Source organism: Peromyscus maniculatus, chromosome 1, assembly GCF_049852395.1.
Source record: "Peromyscus maniculatus bairdii isolate BWxNUB_F1_BW_parent chromosome 1, HU_Pman_BW_mat_3.1, whole genome shotgun sequence".
NCBI lineage: Eukaryota > Metazoa > Chordata > Mammalia > Rodentia > Cricetidae > Peromyscus > Peromyscus maniculatus.
Window position 1 is genome coordinate 92,833,618 of NC_134852.1, and position 16,371 is coordinate 92,849,988.

The following is a 16,371-nucleotide window of genomic DNA, read 5'->3' on the forward strand; positions in this document are numbered from 1 at the left end:
AAAGGAGGGTGGGGGAGGCAGAGCACCGATTAGAGCAAAACCTGGTACATACCCAGGGTCGCTGCTCTTGGACACCCAGGCCCGTCACCCATGGGACTCCCCTCTTACCGCCACAATCCTCTTCATGGCCTCCAGCTTGAGGGAATCTTTATTGGTGTCCAGCATCTCTTTCAGGTCATCATGCCTGGGGGGAGGCAGAGGAAGTCAGATGAGGGATGGAGGTGGGGCATGGATCACCAGGCTCCAGGCAGGACTCAGGCCAAGTCCAGTCCAGAGGGACCAGAGCCAGGGGTGCCGGTGGGGAGTGGTAACCTACAGATTAGGCTTTCAGGAGAAACATGTGCGCCAGCCACTATTATGGGTTGGATTGTGTTCCCTGGCCAAAAGAAAGGATGTTGAAGTCCTAACCTCCTAGTGCCTTAGAAATTTGGGAAACTGATTTGTCAACAATGTGGGTAGGGAAGATAGCTTTGTAGCTTGAACCCTAACCGGTTTTAACAATAAAATCCCAGAGCCCAATATCGAGGTAAATGCTGAAAGATCAGAGAGACAAAGGAACAAGCCACAGCCACCTCTCACCTCACCAACTCCTCTGCCAAAAGGGGGAGAGTTGGTGAGGTGTTTGCCCCATGAGCAGAAGGGCCTGTTCAATCTCCAGGACCCACATAAAAGCCGAGGGAAGTGGAAAGTGCTTATAATCCCAGCACTGGGGATGTGAAGAGAGGAAGGTTCCCGGGGCTCACTGGGCAGCCAGTCCAGGCTAATGTGTGGGCCTCAGGTCCCAGTGAGAGACCTGGTCTGAAAAAAAAAAAGTCAGGTGGATGTCTCCTGAGGAATGAAGCCCAGGATGACGTCTGCCTTCCAAACACACACACACACACACACACACACACACACACACACACACACACGCACACACACACTCCACGTACCATACTCCATACATACATCTAATGATGGAATGACAGATGTCTCTTGGTTAATAATGGCATTATGTCCCCATAAACCCAGTATAAAGTGAAGGTATCAAGATGAAAATACATTTAATACACTTCCACTACCAAACATCACAGCAGAGCCAAGGCCATCTTCAATGTTCCCAGAAGTCGCTGATGGGTGGGAACAACACCAAAGCATCACACTGCTCATTATTAGCCCGGGAAAGGACCAGAACTCGAAGTACTTTCTGTGGAATGCACATCACTTTTACAACACCATAAACTCAAGACTCACAGGCTAGACCGTCATCAAGTTAGGGACTACCTGTACTGAAGCTAAATGAAGCCACAGTTATGTCTCCTGGTTTGTTGTGTTAATTCAATATTAGACAGCTCTTGCTATATAGTCCAAGCTGGACCCCCACCTCAGCCTGATGACTCTCCTGCCTCAGCTCCTGGAGTGCTAAGACTACTAGCCTGCACCATTACATCCAGATCCTCTGGTGTTCCCATTCAAAGAGATGGAGTCACAAAGTAAACACTGTAAAGCCACAGGACTGAAGATTTTCATCTGTAAGCCAACAAATATCAATGATTGCCAGCAAGCCACTTGAATTTAGATAGAATTCCCCTCTGGGTTTCTCAGGGAACAGGACCTTGCTAACTGTGGTGGTTTGAAAAAAAAAAAAAAAAAAAAAGGCCCCCAAAGGGAGTGGCACTATTAGGAGGTGTGGCCTTGGAGGAAGTGTGTCACTGTGGGGGTGGGCTTTGAGGTCTGTTTTCTCAAGCTTCACTCAGTGTGACAGTCAGTTGACTTCTTGTTTCTTGCGAGATGTAACACTCTGAGCTCCTCCACCATGTCTGCCTGCACACTGCCATGCTCCCCTTCATGATCTTAATGGACTGAACCTTTGAAACTGAAAGCAAACCACCCTCAACTAAATGTTTTCTTTATGAGTGAAACATGGGGACTGGAGAGATGGCTCAGTGGGTAGGAGCATTGGCTGCTCCTCCAGAGGTCCTGAGTTCAATTCCCAGAAACCACAAGGTGGCTCACAACCATCTGTAATGAGATCTGGTGCCCTCTTCTGGCATGCAGGCAAACATGCAGACAGAACACTGTATTCATAACAAATAAATAAATATTTTTTTAAAAAAAGAGAGAGAGAGAAACATGATGTCTTTTCACAGCAATAGAAACCCTAACTAAGACACTACCACGTTGCTGGGTGGAGGTGGCACATGCCTTTAATCCCAGCACTCGGGAGGCAGAGCCAGGAGGATCTCTGTGAGTTCAAGGCCAGCCTGGTCTACAGAGCGAGATCCAGGACAGGCACCAAAACTACACAGAGAAACCCTGTCTAGAAAAACAAACAAACAAACAAACAAATAAACAACAATAACCAAAAGACACCACCACCTTGATTTTAGACTTTGGGCCTTCTGGGCTGAAACAAAAAGTTTCCATTCTAGGGTCTGGGATGAAGCTCAGATGTTAGGGAGCTAGCTTAGCTGCACAAAGCTCTGGGCTTGATCCCCACATAAACTGGGCATAGTGGCACAGCCCAGTGCTCAGGAATAGGAGGCAGGGGGACCAGGAGACCCTGTCCCCCCAAAAGTAACCCAGCTTGTGGCTCTTTGTTACACCCACCATAGAAAACTAAGCCAGGCGTGATGGCACACGCCTTTAATCCTCACTCAGGAGGCAGACGCAGGTGGATCTCTGTGAGTTTGTGTCCAGCCATCACTACAATGAGACCCTGTCTCAAAAAACAAAGCAACAAAACAACAACAACAAAATTCAGAGAGCCAGGGCAAAGGAAAGGTTGGCGCTAGAGCGATCAGGGCTCCCTGGGTGGATGGGAAGAACCAAGGGAGAGGAACTGGGTGTCAAAACACGGGTCGGAGACTGGGGAGGTGTCCCACTAAAGTGCTTTCCAGGCAAGCATGAGGACCCGATGTTCCTTCCCAGCATCCAGTAAGAGCAGGGCATGGGGGCAAGCACTTGTAATTCCAGTACTGGGAAGGCAGAAGCAGGGGGACCTCTGGGGACTGATAGCTAGCCCACCTCATCAAAGCAGTGAGAGCCAGGAACCAGGGAGAGAAGCTTTGCCTAAAACAAACAAGCAAAACCAAGGTGGATGGTCCCTGAGGAAGGGCACACAGGGTAGGTCTCTGGCATCCACACACATGTGCTCACATGTGCACCTGCACAGTGCTCCCATACACACAAAAAGAGATTATGATGCTCTTTCCCCACATCAAGCATGCTTGCAGGTCTTGACCTTACAGACCAAAATGAATCCAAGAACTGGACAGCTCCCAAAGATTCCATGGATGGCCTCATTGTCCAACGTCAGACATGTTAGCACGGAGTGGCCATTGATGAAGCTATAAAACACCAATGGGAGAAATAAAACATCTGGAAACAGCATACAGTCCTAGGAGGGGGGGAGGCAATGTGTCTGCTGTTGACACTGAGAAATAAATGACCCACACCCTGAGAAGGAGAATCTCCTTACACAGGTCCTAGTCATAGGTAAGCCTAACAGAAAAAAAAATGAGGAGGGACAGGAGCGCTAAGAAACCCATGTCCCAAGAATGTTAGGAAATGTCTCTCCTCACCTGGCTTCCATGTGCATGACACACACAGGCACTTTCATAAACCCAGGTAAACATATACGCACAAAATGAGAAATGTCTTTTCTGAAGAGGTTTTTGACAGAAAGCCAAGTAGAAAAAGAATGCCTTCTAGAACACAGAGGCCCTTGCTAGCTGGCAGAAGCAAGCATCCAGCCCTGCTCATGTTAATTCAAAATGCCTTTGCCTGGGTGGATGCCCCCAAGACCAGAACATTTCTGGCACTCTCGAAGCAAAGACCATAACACAAGCGCTTTGTCTCTCAATACTATAATAGTAGTCATTTCTTAAGAAACAGCCCCTCCTGATGGCAGACTCCTTAAGACTCAGGAAGTATCTGAACCTTAGAAGATCAGAAAATAAGACTCATCAGGTCCCCCGCAAAGTTACCCAGTGGTTACCATCTTGTAGAGAGAAGACTCTTCCACGGGACTAGCCAGAAGTGTGCAGGGGGCTCCAGGGATCCGGCTTTTGTCAACTCTCACCCCTGCTGGAGCGGACTTTTCAGTGATAAGGCTGCCTCTGAGTCACCCTTGCTCCTGCGGGTAACTGCTCACCCATACTCCTGGAATTCTCCGGCTCACTGAGCTGGACTTAGGTAGAATTGTTTCTTTGGACTGTCTTTGGTGCCACATCTGGGGTGAACCTATATCTATACATGTCACTCCAGGAAAGGTCACACAGCACTCCCAGACACAGACCTGGTTTTCAGTTCCTCAGGGGTGTTGAGCTAAGGGTGGGCAGAAGCACAAAGTATTGGGCTGGGCATTGGCAGTACGGAGCGTCTTGGAAGCTGACAGAGAAGGGGCTTTACCAGCTTACCAGCTTTCCTGATGCGTAAGTGTGCGCTGCTGTACCACTCAAATATACACTCCATGTTTAACTCTCATACAAGTACCACACACATGTCCACCCCTGTGGATATACCTATACCCCAGAGACAGAGAGCTATACCCCACACACATCCCTCACAGACACAAATGACCATAAACATGAAACGGCAGACACATATCCACAAACCCCGGAGAAGCACACACAAAACCATACAGCATCCTTCCACAGACACACTCTCAATGCAGAACCCCCAGACACATTTCACCTGCACAACTATGACTATATGCCACAGAGACCACTCCACACACCCCCACACAGGGCCCTTACAGTCACACGCCACAGCCATATCTAATCCATACACAATCTTGACAAATTTGTTCACTGCGGACTCATTCACCAAAATGGCCAGGGGACTTGAAGACGGACAGAGGATGCTCTGACCTCCTGGGGCCTAACCTGGTGGGGTGTGGGGTAGGGCAATGGCCTGCAGTGGACAGAGAGGCTTGGTCTCCTTTAACTCTCAGTCGTCTCTAGAAACTGACTGCTTCACACCTGGGTGTCCTTTCCATGCTCCAAATATCTCAGGACCCCGTCAAAAGCACACACCCCAGGGCATCCCACCCACAAAACTGGTAATGCATTCTAGGCTGTTGACAGAAGCCAGGGGCACTGGGTATAAAACAGAGCAGGCAGAATTGCTCTTCAAATGCCCACAAGCCACACTTTTCCTCTGGAGTGAGGTAGCCTTTGCCCTTTCCTCCTGGGGAGACGGACCTCATCCCTCTTTTGTTCCCAGTACTCCCACTGGCTTCAAGTTCCCTAGAGGCAGAGGAAGGGAGAGGTCCACAACAGTGCCCTGAGGTCATGAAATATTCACCTCCCCTCAGATCCCTTTACCTTGCACTCCTTCTGACCTGACCCTGACCTACTCTGGATTAGCAGACTCCCCTGATGGTGGCTGGAACCCTCAGGTGTGTCAAACATGACCCCGGGATCAGACACATCCACCCACCCCTCAGTGGCCACCAGGCTCGCTCCCCAAGTTACAATCTACAGACCCAGAGAGACTGCTCAAACTTGGACAGTGTTTGTTTCTGTCCTCACAACTTATCCTGAGGCCACTCCAGCCAGGGCTGGGGGATGGGGAGAACAGTCAAGGTGGGACCCCAAACCTTGAATGTTTTACTGCCTCCCTCTACTTGGAAGGTTCAGCTAGTTAAGTTCCTCATCTCCCTTAGTCAGACTCTCAACCCTCAGGTGTCCCGTGACCTCTACCTGCAGCCCCTCAAGCCTGGACCCTGAACATGTGTCTATTGCTCCTCTACCTGAGGAGCTGAAACAGGGAGCTGGGTTGAAGGTAGAGGCCACTCATTCCCTGACCTTCTCAGCTCCCTGGGGGCAGAGGCAGGACATTCTGTACCTTAATGGCTGGCTCGGGGTCTGGCCAGCCTCAGGGCAAGGTCCTTCTGTGGATGTTTCTGGAGCTGTGTCTTCCTCAGGAGCCTGCAGCCACCGAAGCTCCTCAGGCTTCAGGGCCTGATACCAGGGTGGGGGCCCACCTTCAGGACCTAGCACAGGACTGGAAGCCTCCTCCTGATCAGCCCCGCTGGCCCCTGGCCTCACTACAGTCCCGGGGAGCTGCAGGAATCGTTGCATCTGGCACCAAGTCCAGCTCCCAGAGAGTACTGAGCTGGCCAGTGAGCAGGACTGTTTGTCACTGCCCACTGCCACCAGAAGAGCCGCCCCGAAGCTCAGTAACTAGACACTGGCCAGATGGGAGGCTCTGGTTTCCTTCTCAATGCTCAGAAGCAAAGCCACGGGAGGGACAGATGGCTGGGGACAGGGACTGAACCTACACCAGTCTCGGGGCAGGTGAGAGGGTCAGGGGAAGAATTTTTTTTTTTTTTTTTTTTTTTTTTTGGTTTTTCGAGACAGGGTTTCTCTGCGTAACTTTGCGCCTTTCCTGGAGCTCACGTGGTAGCCCAGGCTGGCCTCGAACTCACAGAGATCCGCCTGGCTCTGCCTCCCGAGTGCTGGGATTAAAGGCATGCGCCACCACCGCCCGGCTTTTTTTTTTTTTTACTCCAAATCTTATAGCCACAACTGAACCCTAAATTTTCTCAGAACTGTGTTTCCCTCCTCCCTAGAAATCTCATACATCCCTGCTCACTCTGGTGCAGCCTCTTGATTCTCATCAGTCCTCCCAAAGCCAGTTTGTGTAGTTCATCTTGACCGTCAGTTTGTAGGATACAGAATAATCAAAACAAAAAAAAACAAAAACAAAAACAAAAAAAAACACCACTACCAACAACAACAACCCATAGGCTTGTCTGTGAGGGAATATTTAGATTGGTCCAAGAGAGACGGGAAAACCCATCCTAAGTATAAGTGACAACACCCGGTGCTCTGGGAGCCCTGACTGAATAAAAAGGAGAAAGTGGGGGCTGTAAAGATGGCTCAGTAGTTAAGAGTTCCTGCTGTTCTACCAGAGAACCCAGGTTTGATTCTCAGCACCCACATGGCAGCTCACAACTGTCTGTGATTCCAGTTCCAGGAAATCAGACAACCTCTTCTGGCCTCCACAGGCACCAGGCACGTGTGTGGTTCACAGACATGCATGCAAAACACCAATACACATAAAATAAAAATAATAATAAATTTAAAAAATTACACACACACACACCATACACACAAGAGAGAGAGAGAGAGAGAGAGAGAGAGAGAGAGAGAGAGAGAGAGAGAGAGAGAAATATGAAGCACCAGCATTTATCTTCTTGGCTTCATGGCTGACTGTGTCCAGCCTCAGACTCTTGCTATCACATTTCCCCAACATATATTCTCCATCTATGAGTTAAAATAAACCCTTGCTTAAATTGCTTTTTATCAGATATAGGATCAAAGCAATACAAAAATAAGCCCTTATGTCCCCTGTCTCCCCTAGTCTAGGTCAGGACATCTTAAACATTCTCTGCTGAGCACTTTTTGCACCTAAGAAATTCTTACATGACCCTGTATGCAGATACATAAGACAGGCAGACAAATCAAGCATTACTGGCAATAAATCCAAAAGAAATTTATTGTAAAACAATTCTTTGGGGCTGGAGAGATGACTCAGCAATTAAGAGTGCTTTCACAAGAGACTAGAGTTCAGATCCCAGCACCCATGTAAAAGCCAGACATGGTCCTGTTCGCATCTCTAACCCAGCACCGAGAGAGCAGAAGCTCCAGGAAAGGGCTGGCTGCCGGCCTAGACGAAACCTGTGAGCTCCAGGTTCAGTGAGAGACTCTGCACCAAAGGAACAAGGCAGCGTGACAAAGGAGGACATCTTCCTGTAGTTTGGTGGCATGCTCACCCACACATGCATGTGCACATATACCACACACATACATACACACACTCACACATGCATATAAAAATAACAAGATAACAAAATCAGTTATTTAGCACAGATAATTTTACCATTCAGGACTAAAGTAAATTTGCATACTAATGAGATGGATGTGCTTGTTTGTGTAACACAACCATCGGAGGATACACTAATTTGATACATACTGAAGAATGATGGTAAGACAATGTGAAAAGTCCCTGTTTTAACATTACGCTTTTGTAAGAGCAGAAGATTGTGTATGTACAGTTGAAAGTGCTGTGGGTCATAGCATATCAGTCTCTAGGGAGAGCCTCCAGTGTGCACCAAGGTGTCTCAGGCAGTGTCAATGTCTGGTGTGATCTAATCACAGTTGTAGAGTGTGAATGGTATTTGTTTAGAATCACAGTTGCAGTAAAGTCACAGTAGGCAGCACAGGTCAGAAACGTCTAAGTCCCATTATGTGTGTGATTTTGAATTAATTGTAAAACTTTGTGTGTTCGGAATCCTTTACTGTTGGCAAACTTTTTGTGAATGCTCATTCCACTATCAGACCCAGTTGGGACCCTCAGTTTAAACAGATTTGCTCTAGGCCAGCCTCATGCCCAGACATTCAACTCCAACTACCATCTCCTTCCCTTATTTCTTGCTCAACCCAGATGACGTTCTTTTTTTTTTTTAAGATTTATTTATTTATTTTTATTTCATGCTTGTGAGTGTTTTGCCTGCCTACATGCGTGTGCATCATGTGCATGTTTGCTTGGTGTCCAAGGAGGTCAGAAGTGGGCATCAGACCCCTGGAGCTGGAGTTGCAGATAGTCACATGAGCCAACATGGGGTGCTGGAACCGAACCTGGATCCTCTGAAAGAGCAACAGGTGCTTTTGACCACTGAGCCATCCCCCCCAGCCCCTGAACCGGTTCACTCCCACTTTCTTGAGTCCAGCCTGAGATCCTTCCAATCGACAAATCTGGTGGCAGCCTCTGCTTAGAACCCTCATTCATTCTAGTGACTTGCAGTGATTCTAGCCACACTGCGCTGACATCAGAGGAATCTACACATTTTTTGTATTCTTTAGTCCTCTGGGATGTAGAAAATGCAAATGAAATATGCTTGTTTGTTTGTTTGTTTGTTTGTTTGTTTGTAGCCCTGGCTGTCCTAGAACCTGCTATGTAGACCAGGCTGGTCTTGAACTCAAAGAGGTCTGCTCACCTCTACCTCGTGAGTACTGGGGTTAAGGGAATTCTGCACAGGCTCACAGCCTAACCTTGGTCTAAGACCAAAATATGGGCTCAAAGCTGCATCCTGAGCTGGGTGGTGGTGGCACACAGCTTTAATCCCAGCACTCCAGAGGTAGAGGGATCTGAGTTTGAGGCCAGCCTCTTCTACAGAGTGAGTTCCAGGACTGCCAGGGCTTCACAGAAAGCCTGTCTAAAACACAAACAAACATACAAACAAAAAAATCAAAACAACAAACACAAAACCCCCCAACACACACAAAAAAAGCTGTACCCTGTTGTCAAAAAAAATTACAACTTGCTTACCAGTTGCACTGCTTTTAAGCGTTTGTTGTTATTAGCAGCCAGCTAAGTATGTGATGCCTAACACTGACCATCCAGAGTGAGGAGCAGGATCACCTTTGCATCAGTAATAAAATCCAGGGGACTCCCACTAGGTGCTCCTTCCTGCTTGAATGCCCCTTCTGCAGAAGTAAATTTACCTGCCCCTAGTGCTTTGGATTGTGTGGGCTTTTCCTTGAGACCCCAGACCCATTTCTTTTTCTTTTCTTTTCTTCTTTTTTTTAAAAAAATTATTTTATTTGCATGTATGTCTGCATGGGGGTGTTAGATCTTGGAGTTACAGACAGTTGTTAGCTGTCATGTGGGTGCTGGCAATTGAACTGAGGTCGTCTGGAAGAACAGGCAGGGCTCTTAACCGCTGCGCCATCTCTCCAGCCCAGACCCATTTCTTATGTGAGTACTTTCCTCCCTAAAACGGAACACACCTCCCACTCCCCTCCTGACCCTGAAAGCTGAATTGTCAGGCTGCATTCTTGCTCCCTGTTAGAGCAATCTGTGGTCTCCTGTTCGCTGCTGTGTTACATGGCTAGCAGGTCTATGCGGTAGGCCTTTAATAAATGATTGCTATTGAATTTATGAACAAAGAAATGAATGAGTCAAAGGTAAGAGGCTGAACCACAGTCCTGCTAAGTAGGACTGAATCATAGCGCAATGGGGGGGGGGGGTTAGGGGGGGGTGAGCCAAGTGAGAATGAGGTGGGAGATTGTAGGAGGAGCCAGTTTCTCAGTCTACATCCTGGGCGGGCTTCCTAGAGTGGTCCAGACTCACTCCAGGTTCACGAACTCAGATCCCCCCTCCCCCCTCCCCCACGCAGTTGGGTTTAGGGGTTATGTTTTGGTTTCCCTTTGAGCCAACCCACCCAGCCAATAAAAGGTTGCAAAGAGATACAACACCGGCCGGCAGCAGTTCCTGGAGAATCCTGCCTGGCTGGCCTCTCCCCGACTAGCCTCGGGTCCCCTCGGTTGCCTAGGGCGAGGTGGCAGGGCTGTGGGAACCCCGCAGAGCGAGTCCAGCAAGCCCGCGGCCTCCAGGGCGCTGTCCATGGTGCCCTCGCGCCAGCCGCGTCCCGGCCTGCGCTTCGCTAGCTCACCGCTTATAGTCGGAGGAGAAGATCCCGCCGCTCGCCGGGTCGTGGCCATATTCCGGCTCTCCGGGGCCGGCCGAGCCGCCCTTGTCTTCGCTGTAGGCCGGGGCGGCCGACATGGGTCTGTGATGCCGGGTGGCTGAGAGGCTCGGCTGGGCTAGGGCCGAGGCAGGGGGCGCACGCCTAGCTCTGCAGAGATGCAAGCTGCGCTGCAGAGGCTGCGCGCGGATTCAGCAATCAGGGCCGCGCGCTGAGATTCTTAAAGGCACCGGCACCACACGCGGAGTGCAGGGGTTGGGGTGAGCGTACCAGGGCAGAAGGAACGGTGCCCGGCCCGCGCCAATCCCTCAGAACCCCCTGACACCCGTGCCGCCGCACTTAAAGCCACTGCGAGCACCTACACTGGGAACAGTGAACCAGGCTTTGGAGGGATGCGGACCTCCTGCCACCACCCGATCACCTGACCTCCAGGGGTCCGCCCACCCACGCAGTGAAGGAAGGGGGGTACGCTGAAATAAGGCCATACCCGCAGACACCAGTAGAACACCGGACTTGGAGATTTAGGGATAGTACCTTTACAACTTCCTTTTCCACACATCTAAATCAAATCCCTCTGGGGGCAACCTGCCTACCAATTGGGAAGCATAACAGTTTCCTGGAAGAAGTGGTATGTCAGGGCAGCCTGACCCAGGAAGCAAGCACTAGTGCATTCTGGGAGCAGAATGGTTCCAGGGGAAGTAGAGAGCACATCTAACATCCTAAGCAAGTTTTAGAAAATACTTTAATGATCCTTTCTGAAGCCTCTTCTGCCCCACTCAGGAGGGACTAAGGTCACATTAATCCGTGGTTAAGTCCATTTCCATTGACATCTAGGAGGGAAGGGAGAAGTAACAGGTTGAGTTAGGGTCTGGTGTAATCACCAGGTCTCAGGGACTTGGTGACTCTTGGACCTTAGCGCTCAAGACCCAAGGAAGGGAGGAAGGGAAAGAAGGAAGAAAGGAAGGTAGTAGGTCTGGGTGGAGAGAAAGCCCTAAACTATGCTGATGTATGGGTTATGTCTCTTTGGGCTAGAGTTTGGGGCATGGGGTTGAGTGGTTGGAAACTCCTGGCAAGGCTTGGAGAATGGAAGAGTTGCCAAGGGCTGTCTTCATGGGTAGAACCTAGGATCCCCAAGTCTCTGGAATCAGAATTAGTGGTCTCATTGGAAATGGGATGAACTCAGAAAGGAGGACTTTGGGTCCCTAGAAAGTGGAGGGCTCTAGTAGGCAGGATCTTGGCAAACAAGGCTCTGGTGGGTCTTGCCCCCCATTCCCTCTGCCTTCTGAACTGTTAGATTACACTCCTAAAGCTAGCCACCAAGGTCGATTCCCTTATTTGGCCACTTCCTCCTCCTGAGGCTGACCACCAAGGTCCAGCTGTCAAAGAATTGAAGTCCAGCAATCAAAAGCCCCTTTTGTCTATACTAATGAACATGCCCAACCAAAACATACCACCTCATTAACACCAGGGTTACCCTTTTCCCTTTATAAACTGCTTTTTGCCTATGGGCTACATCTGCCTCCACTTTATCCAAAGGCGGTCCTTTGTTCCTCTGGGGAAAACCTCTCTTCCCCTTCTCCATTGCCCCTTTTCTCCCCTCTCCCTTGTCTCCTATCCTCTGCCTTTGTCCCTCTGGGGCAAAGAATTCTCCTGTGGGCTGAGAACTTGGTCTTGGTGTGTCTTCCAGAAAGACATTCTACTGAAGGAAGAATGATGGGTTTGGCCCAGCACCTGGGTAGGAGATTGGTAGTAATCAGTGAATATGTCTGGCCAGGATGTAAGGACTGGGGCTTGAGGCCCGCCTGGCAAGGGCTCAAAGGGTTTCATAGTGTGTGACTTCAACAAACAGGCACGCCAATTTGTTTCTGGGGACTTTAGAACTGCCAGAGTAAAGACCTTAAAGGAACCTGGTCTGAGTGTAGTAGGGGAGGGGAACGTCTGAATTTTGCTGGAGCAGGTTGATTGGTAGCATTTCTTAGCAAACTCAGGGGCTGAGGTGGAGATATGTACGGCTGGAGGAGAAGTGCTTACTGAGTCCACGCCCAACAGGTTCAGTGCAAAGTGCACGCAGTTGCTGCTAGTGGGATTATAGAGAGGAGGATCGCTGTTCATAGCTTCTTGCACGCGGCGCTCCAGCACCTTGGGGTCAATGCCACCGCGTCTGCGAAGCACACGCCAGAGCTTTCGGGAGCGCTGCAGCGCGCGGTGACCCTGTTTGCACACCACACCTTCGCAGTAACCCAGCAGGGTTTGTAGTCCACCACTGCCAGAGGTCCTGCCTGCAGGGGTAGCAGACCCAGTGCAAATCAGAAGTAGCATTTCCTCAAACCCAAGTCCCACACCCGGGCTGCCCCTCCCCCCTTCAGAGACCTACCCTTTCACCCCGGAGCAGCCCTCTCGCGGCTGGTCCACTATGTTTTCACTCACCCTCAAAGTGTATGATCTCTCCGTGGCCACAGTAAACACCCACGTGGGCCCCGAACCACTGTGCCCTAGGAGACTGCAACTTGAACAGGAAGAGGTCTCCAGGCTGAGGCTCCCCTTTGTCTAACTCCACCTCCTGGAAGTGCTGACCCATGAACGCCTCAGAGAAGAAGAACTTAACGGTGCTGGATGCCCTTTCTAGGGTCTAAGAGGAGAAACGTGGAGACTGCAGGGTAGTACACGCACGGGTGTAGCTAGCTGGGTCATTCAGCTTATCACACACGGCAGACCTGGCTTGGGGTAGGGCCCTGGGCAGGTCTTCACTGCTTCACATCTGCCTCCCTGTCCTTAAGGGATTCCAGAGGCCTGAAACCCACAGATAGACCCTGCCCTGAGCCACCCGTAAGGACCCCATAATATCCAGCAATTGGGCTTCCCTCACCACCCACAGTTATCCACTTATTCCCAAATCCTCCCACTCCTTTCTCCTTTCTCTCCCAGCTCCTGGATCTCCTTCCTCATCCGTCTTCCATCTTGTCATTCCTATAAGCAACACTGGGTTTTGGGTGTCAGCAGGTACCTTGGTTGAGATGTAGGCCTGAAGAAACAGGAAGATGTCAGTGAAATCTGGACCATGGTAGATATCTTACAAATCCAATAACCTCAGTAGCAAATGTGCATTCTTTCCCTCCCTGCTACAATTCTCAAGATAGGTATAGTATCCTTATTTTCAGGAGGAAATTGAGGAACGTCAAATCTTGCTACAGGACACACAGCTAATCTGTGTCCACAAGACCATCCTGTGTCCCATAAACAAACACCATGTCATGTTTTTGTTTTTTATAGAAGGAACTGAGAGATCTAGTTTAATTTCTCATCTTTACTGCAAACAGAGGGCTCTGGAAACTTGGAAGGATGGTTTCACTGCCCTGGTTATACCTGAGCTTTGGTTTCAGAGGAGAGAGAGGGTAGATGGGGGACTATTGAGGGACTACTAAAGGACCTGGGAGCAACAAGTGACCCCTCAGCCCAGGACTCTGGGCATCTTTGTGTCCTTGTGCCCTTTGGTCAGGGGTCATACCCGCTACCACCCACCCACAGGGAGAGCACCTTACTCCTGGCTGCCCTCTAACCCCACGGGGTCAAGCAGAAGTCACAGCTGTGGAAGACAGTGGACTGTCCTGGCCCCTGTTGAAACAGCTACCACCCTGCCTGGGGAGGGGACGAGATGAGCCAAGGACTTCTGTTCCATTTACCTCGCATCTGAAGCTCATCTAGGGAGAGAAAACAGACATTACCACCGGCTGCTTCCCGTGTCCTCCATGTTCTGCTGCTCATGTGCTGTGTCTGAGTCTGCACTAGATGCTGATGACAGGTTGAGAGACCTATGTCACCTCTCCATATGGGACATCAAAAAGTCCCTTCTCTCTCTACCTCAGCTTCCTCATCTGTAAAGTGGGGACAGTAAGGTTGGCAAGCTGGGCATCACCTGACCATTGGGAAGCACTGAGAGGTCTTTGTGATCTGTACAAGGCCAGAGGGCAGGGCTTGTTTATCTAAGGTCTAGTTGGCTCCTGAACTGGCGCATTAGCCTGAGCATGCACATTTGGCCACAAAGTGAGGGCTGAGAAGAATACCTCTTTCTCAGCTCAGAGGAGAAGAACAATGTGTCCCAAAGGCTGGTGGCCTCCCTGTGACCCCTGCCTCACAGATCAAATGGAATCACTCAACTGAAAAGCCTAGACTCTCCCTCAATTTTCCCACTGGGTCAGAGAGGCACTCTGGCTGCCATCGGCTGGGGCTTTGCTCCTTCAAACGGAGTTCCAGGTCAGGTCCATGGCTGGTGTTCCACCCATAATGAAAAATAATACTCATTGCCAAAAGGTGTGTGAGGGCCCCAGTTACCCCTAAAACCAACGGCATGTACAGCCCACTGTCATTGTCATTTGGAAAAACGGGGCTTGGGGAGGTTGTTAAGGTTACATGTAAAAAGTGGTAGAACCAGTGTTCCAGCTGAGGTGATCTGACTTAACCAGGGTATAGGGCTGCCTCTGGAATGCTGGGACCTTTTGCATTGTGTATGGAACCCCACCACCAGGAAGTATTGACCCCCGTTTTCTTCCTGACTAGAGAAGCAGCTACCCTTGCATTTAGCATTCATTCATTTAGTTATATTAAAAGGAGGAAGAGCAACATCCTGGGACCATCAGAGCCTGGGAGACAAGTTCCCGAATTCCACGGCCCAGGGCCTGACAACACTGCCCACCATGTTGGGGATCCTGGCTTGGAGGCTGAGACCTTCCCTCTCTGGCTATCAGAAACAGATCAGTAGCAGGGCATCCCTGTGACCAGCTTTGGGGTCACTGCTCCCAGCCAGGTACCTACAGCTAAAACAAAGTCAGAGTGGCAGCCCACCTCTTCTGACCATCCTCCCCTTTCCAGACCCTCTGGTCGCTGGGATCCCACCCGAATCTGAGCCCATAATGTGAGCCACTTACCTTGTAGTCACCACACTTCACTCCTTGTGAGATGTGTGTTGTGTCTTCTGTGACCAGAGCAAAGAGGACAAGTTGGCCATGGATCTGGCAGATAAAGGGGCTAACCAGGAAGTTCTGAGCACTAGTGTCCTAGCCAATCTGAATGAGGCAGCAGCACTTCTGCTATGACCCTGGGGCAGGCAAGAAGCCAGAGCCTGAGGGCTGGGGTCCAGGTAGGCAAATGGTGCCTCCTTCCTTCCTCCCTCCCTCCTTTCCACATCTGATATCAGACATCCTGTGACCGCCTTCTCCGCAGCACCATTTCCTCACTCTTCAGAGGCCTCAGGGTATTCAACTCTTTGTCTCCACCCTGCCTTGGTCAGAGAACAAGAGCTAGCCTTCAATCCCCATGAATTTGTTGAGGTTTTCTGTATGGTCTGTTCTAGTGAACATGCTTTGCATCCTTGCAAGTGTAGTTTTGCAGGTTTGGGTGTAGTGTTCTGTAAGCAAATGCTAGGTTAAGGTGGTTGACAATATTGTTCATCACCTCTGACTATATTAACTTTATTTTCGATACTGTTTTCTGTCAGTTAAGAGGGATGGTAAGATTTCCTGCTATGTACAGGTGCAGAATTGTCTCCCTCTCGTTGTCGTATACTTTGCTCTGTGGAGTGAGAAACTCTTATTACATGTAGAAACACTTTGCTACATCTTTGGATGAACTGACATTTATCATTATGAATGTCCCCCTGTACCTCTGCTAATGCTTCAGTTGAAGTCTTTACCTAATGCTATGCTTGCTAATTGCCTCTGGGTCTTTAATCATTCATCTGCTTTCCTCTTCCCATTGACCTGTAATCTGTTTGTGTCTTTACATTTATTTTTGATTTTGAGATGGGACTTTCAATTGTTGCTCAGGCTGGTCTCAACCATAGGCTCCAGGGACCTTCTCATCTCAGCCTGGTGAGTATCAGAGACCTTGGATGCATA

The 16,371-nt window shown here is 49.7% G+C and overlaps 2 protein-coding genes across 4 annotated transcripts in view; both read right to left on the reverse strand.

The window, feature by feature from the left end:
• Ap3b2 (adaptor related protein complex 3 subunit beta 2) overlaps positions 1–11,043 on the reverse strand; it is a 39,565-nt gene extending 28,522 nt beyond the window's left edge. The window contains exons 1-3 of one of the 3 annotated variants that reach the window (XM_076546128.1): positions 10,968–11,043; positions 10,448–10,630; positions 109–184 (exon numbers count right to left, since the gene is read on the reverse strand). In XM_076546128.1, the coding sequence (XP_076402243.1) occupies positions 109–184; positions 10,448–10,560 (189 nt within the window). In that variant the 5' untranslated portion in view covers positions 10,561–10,630; positions 10,968–11,043. Of the gene's footprint in view, positions 1–108; positions 185–5,832; positions 6,084–10,447; positions 10,904–10,967 lie in introns of those variants that run through there. The other 2 variants (XM_042278771.2, XM_076546119.1) reach the window with 2 other exon arrangements.
• A 160-nt stretch (positions 11,044–11,203) lies between these two features.
• On the reverse strand, positions 11,204–15,483 carry LOC107402407 (uncharacterized). Its single transcript, XM_076546134.1, has 6 exons — positions 15,403–15,483; positions 14,161–14,178; positions 13,485–13,502; positions 12,908–13,109; positions 12,512–12,759; positions 11,204–11,310 (listed from the first exon to the last, which is right to left on the reverse strand). Exons 2-6 carry the CDS (start codon positions 14,176–14,178, stop codon positions 11,278–11,280), a joined length of 519 nt encoding a protein of 172 aa, XP_076402249.1. The 5' UTR covers positions 15,403–15,483; the 3' UTR covers positions 11,204–11,277.
• Between the last annotated feature and the right edge of the window lie 888 nt (positions 15,484–16,371).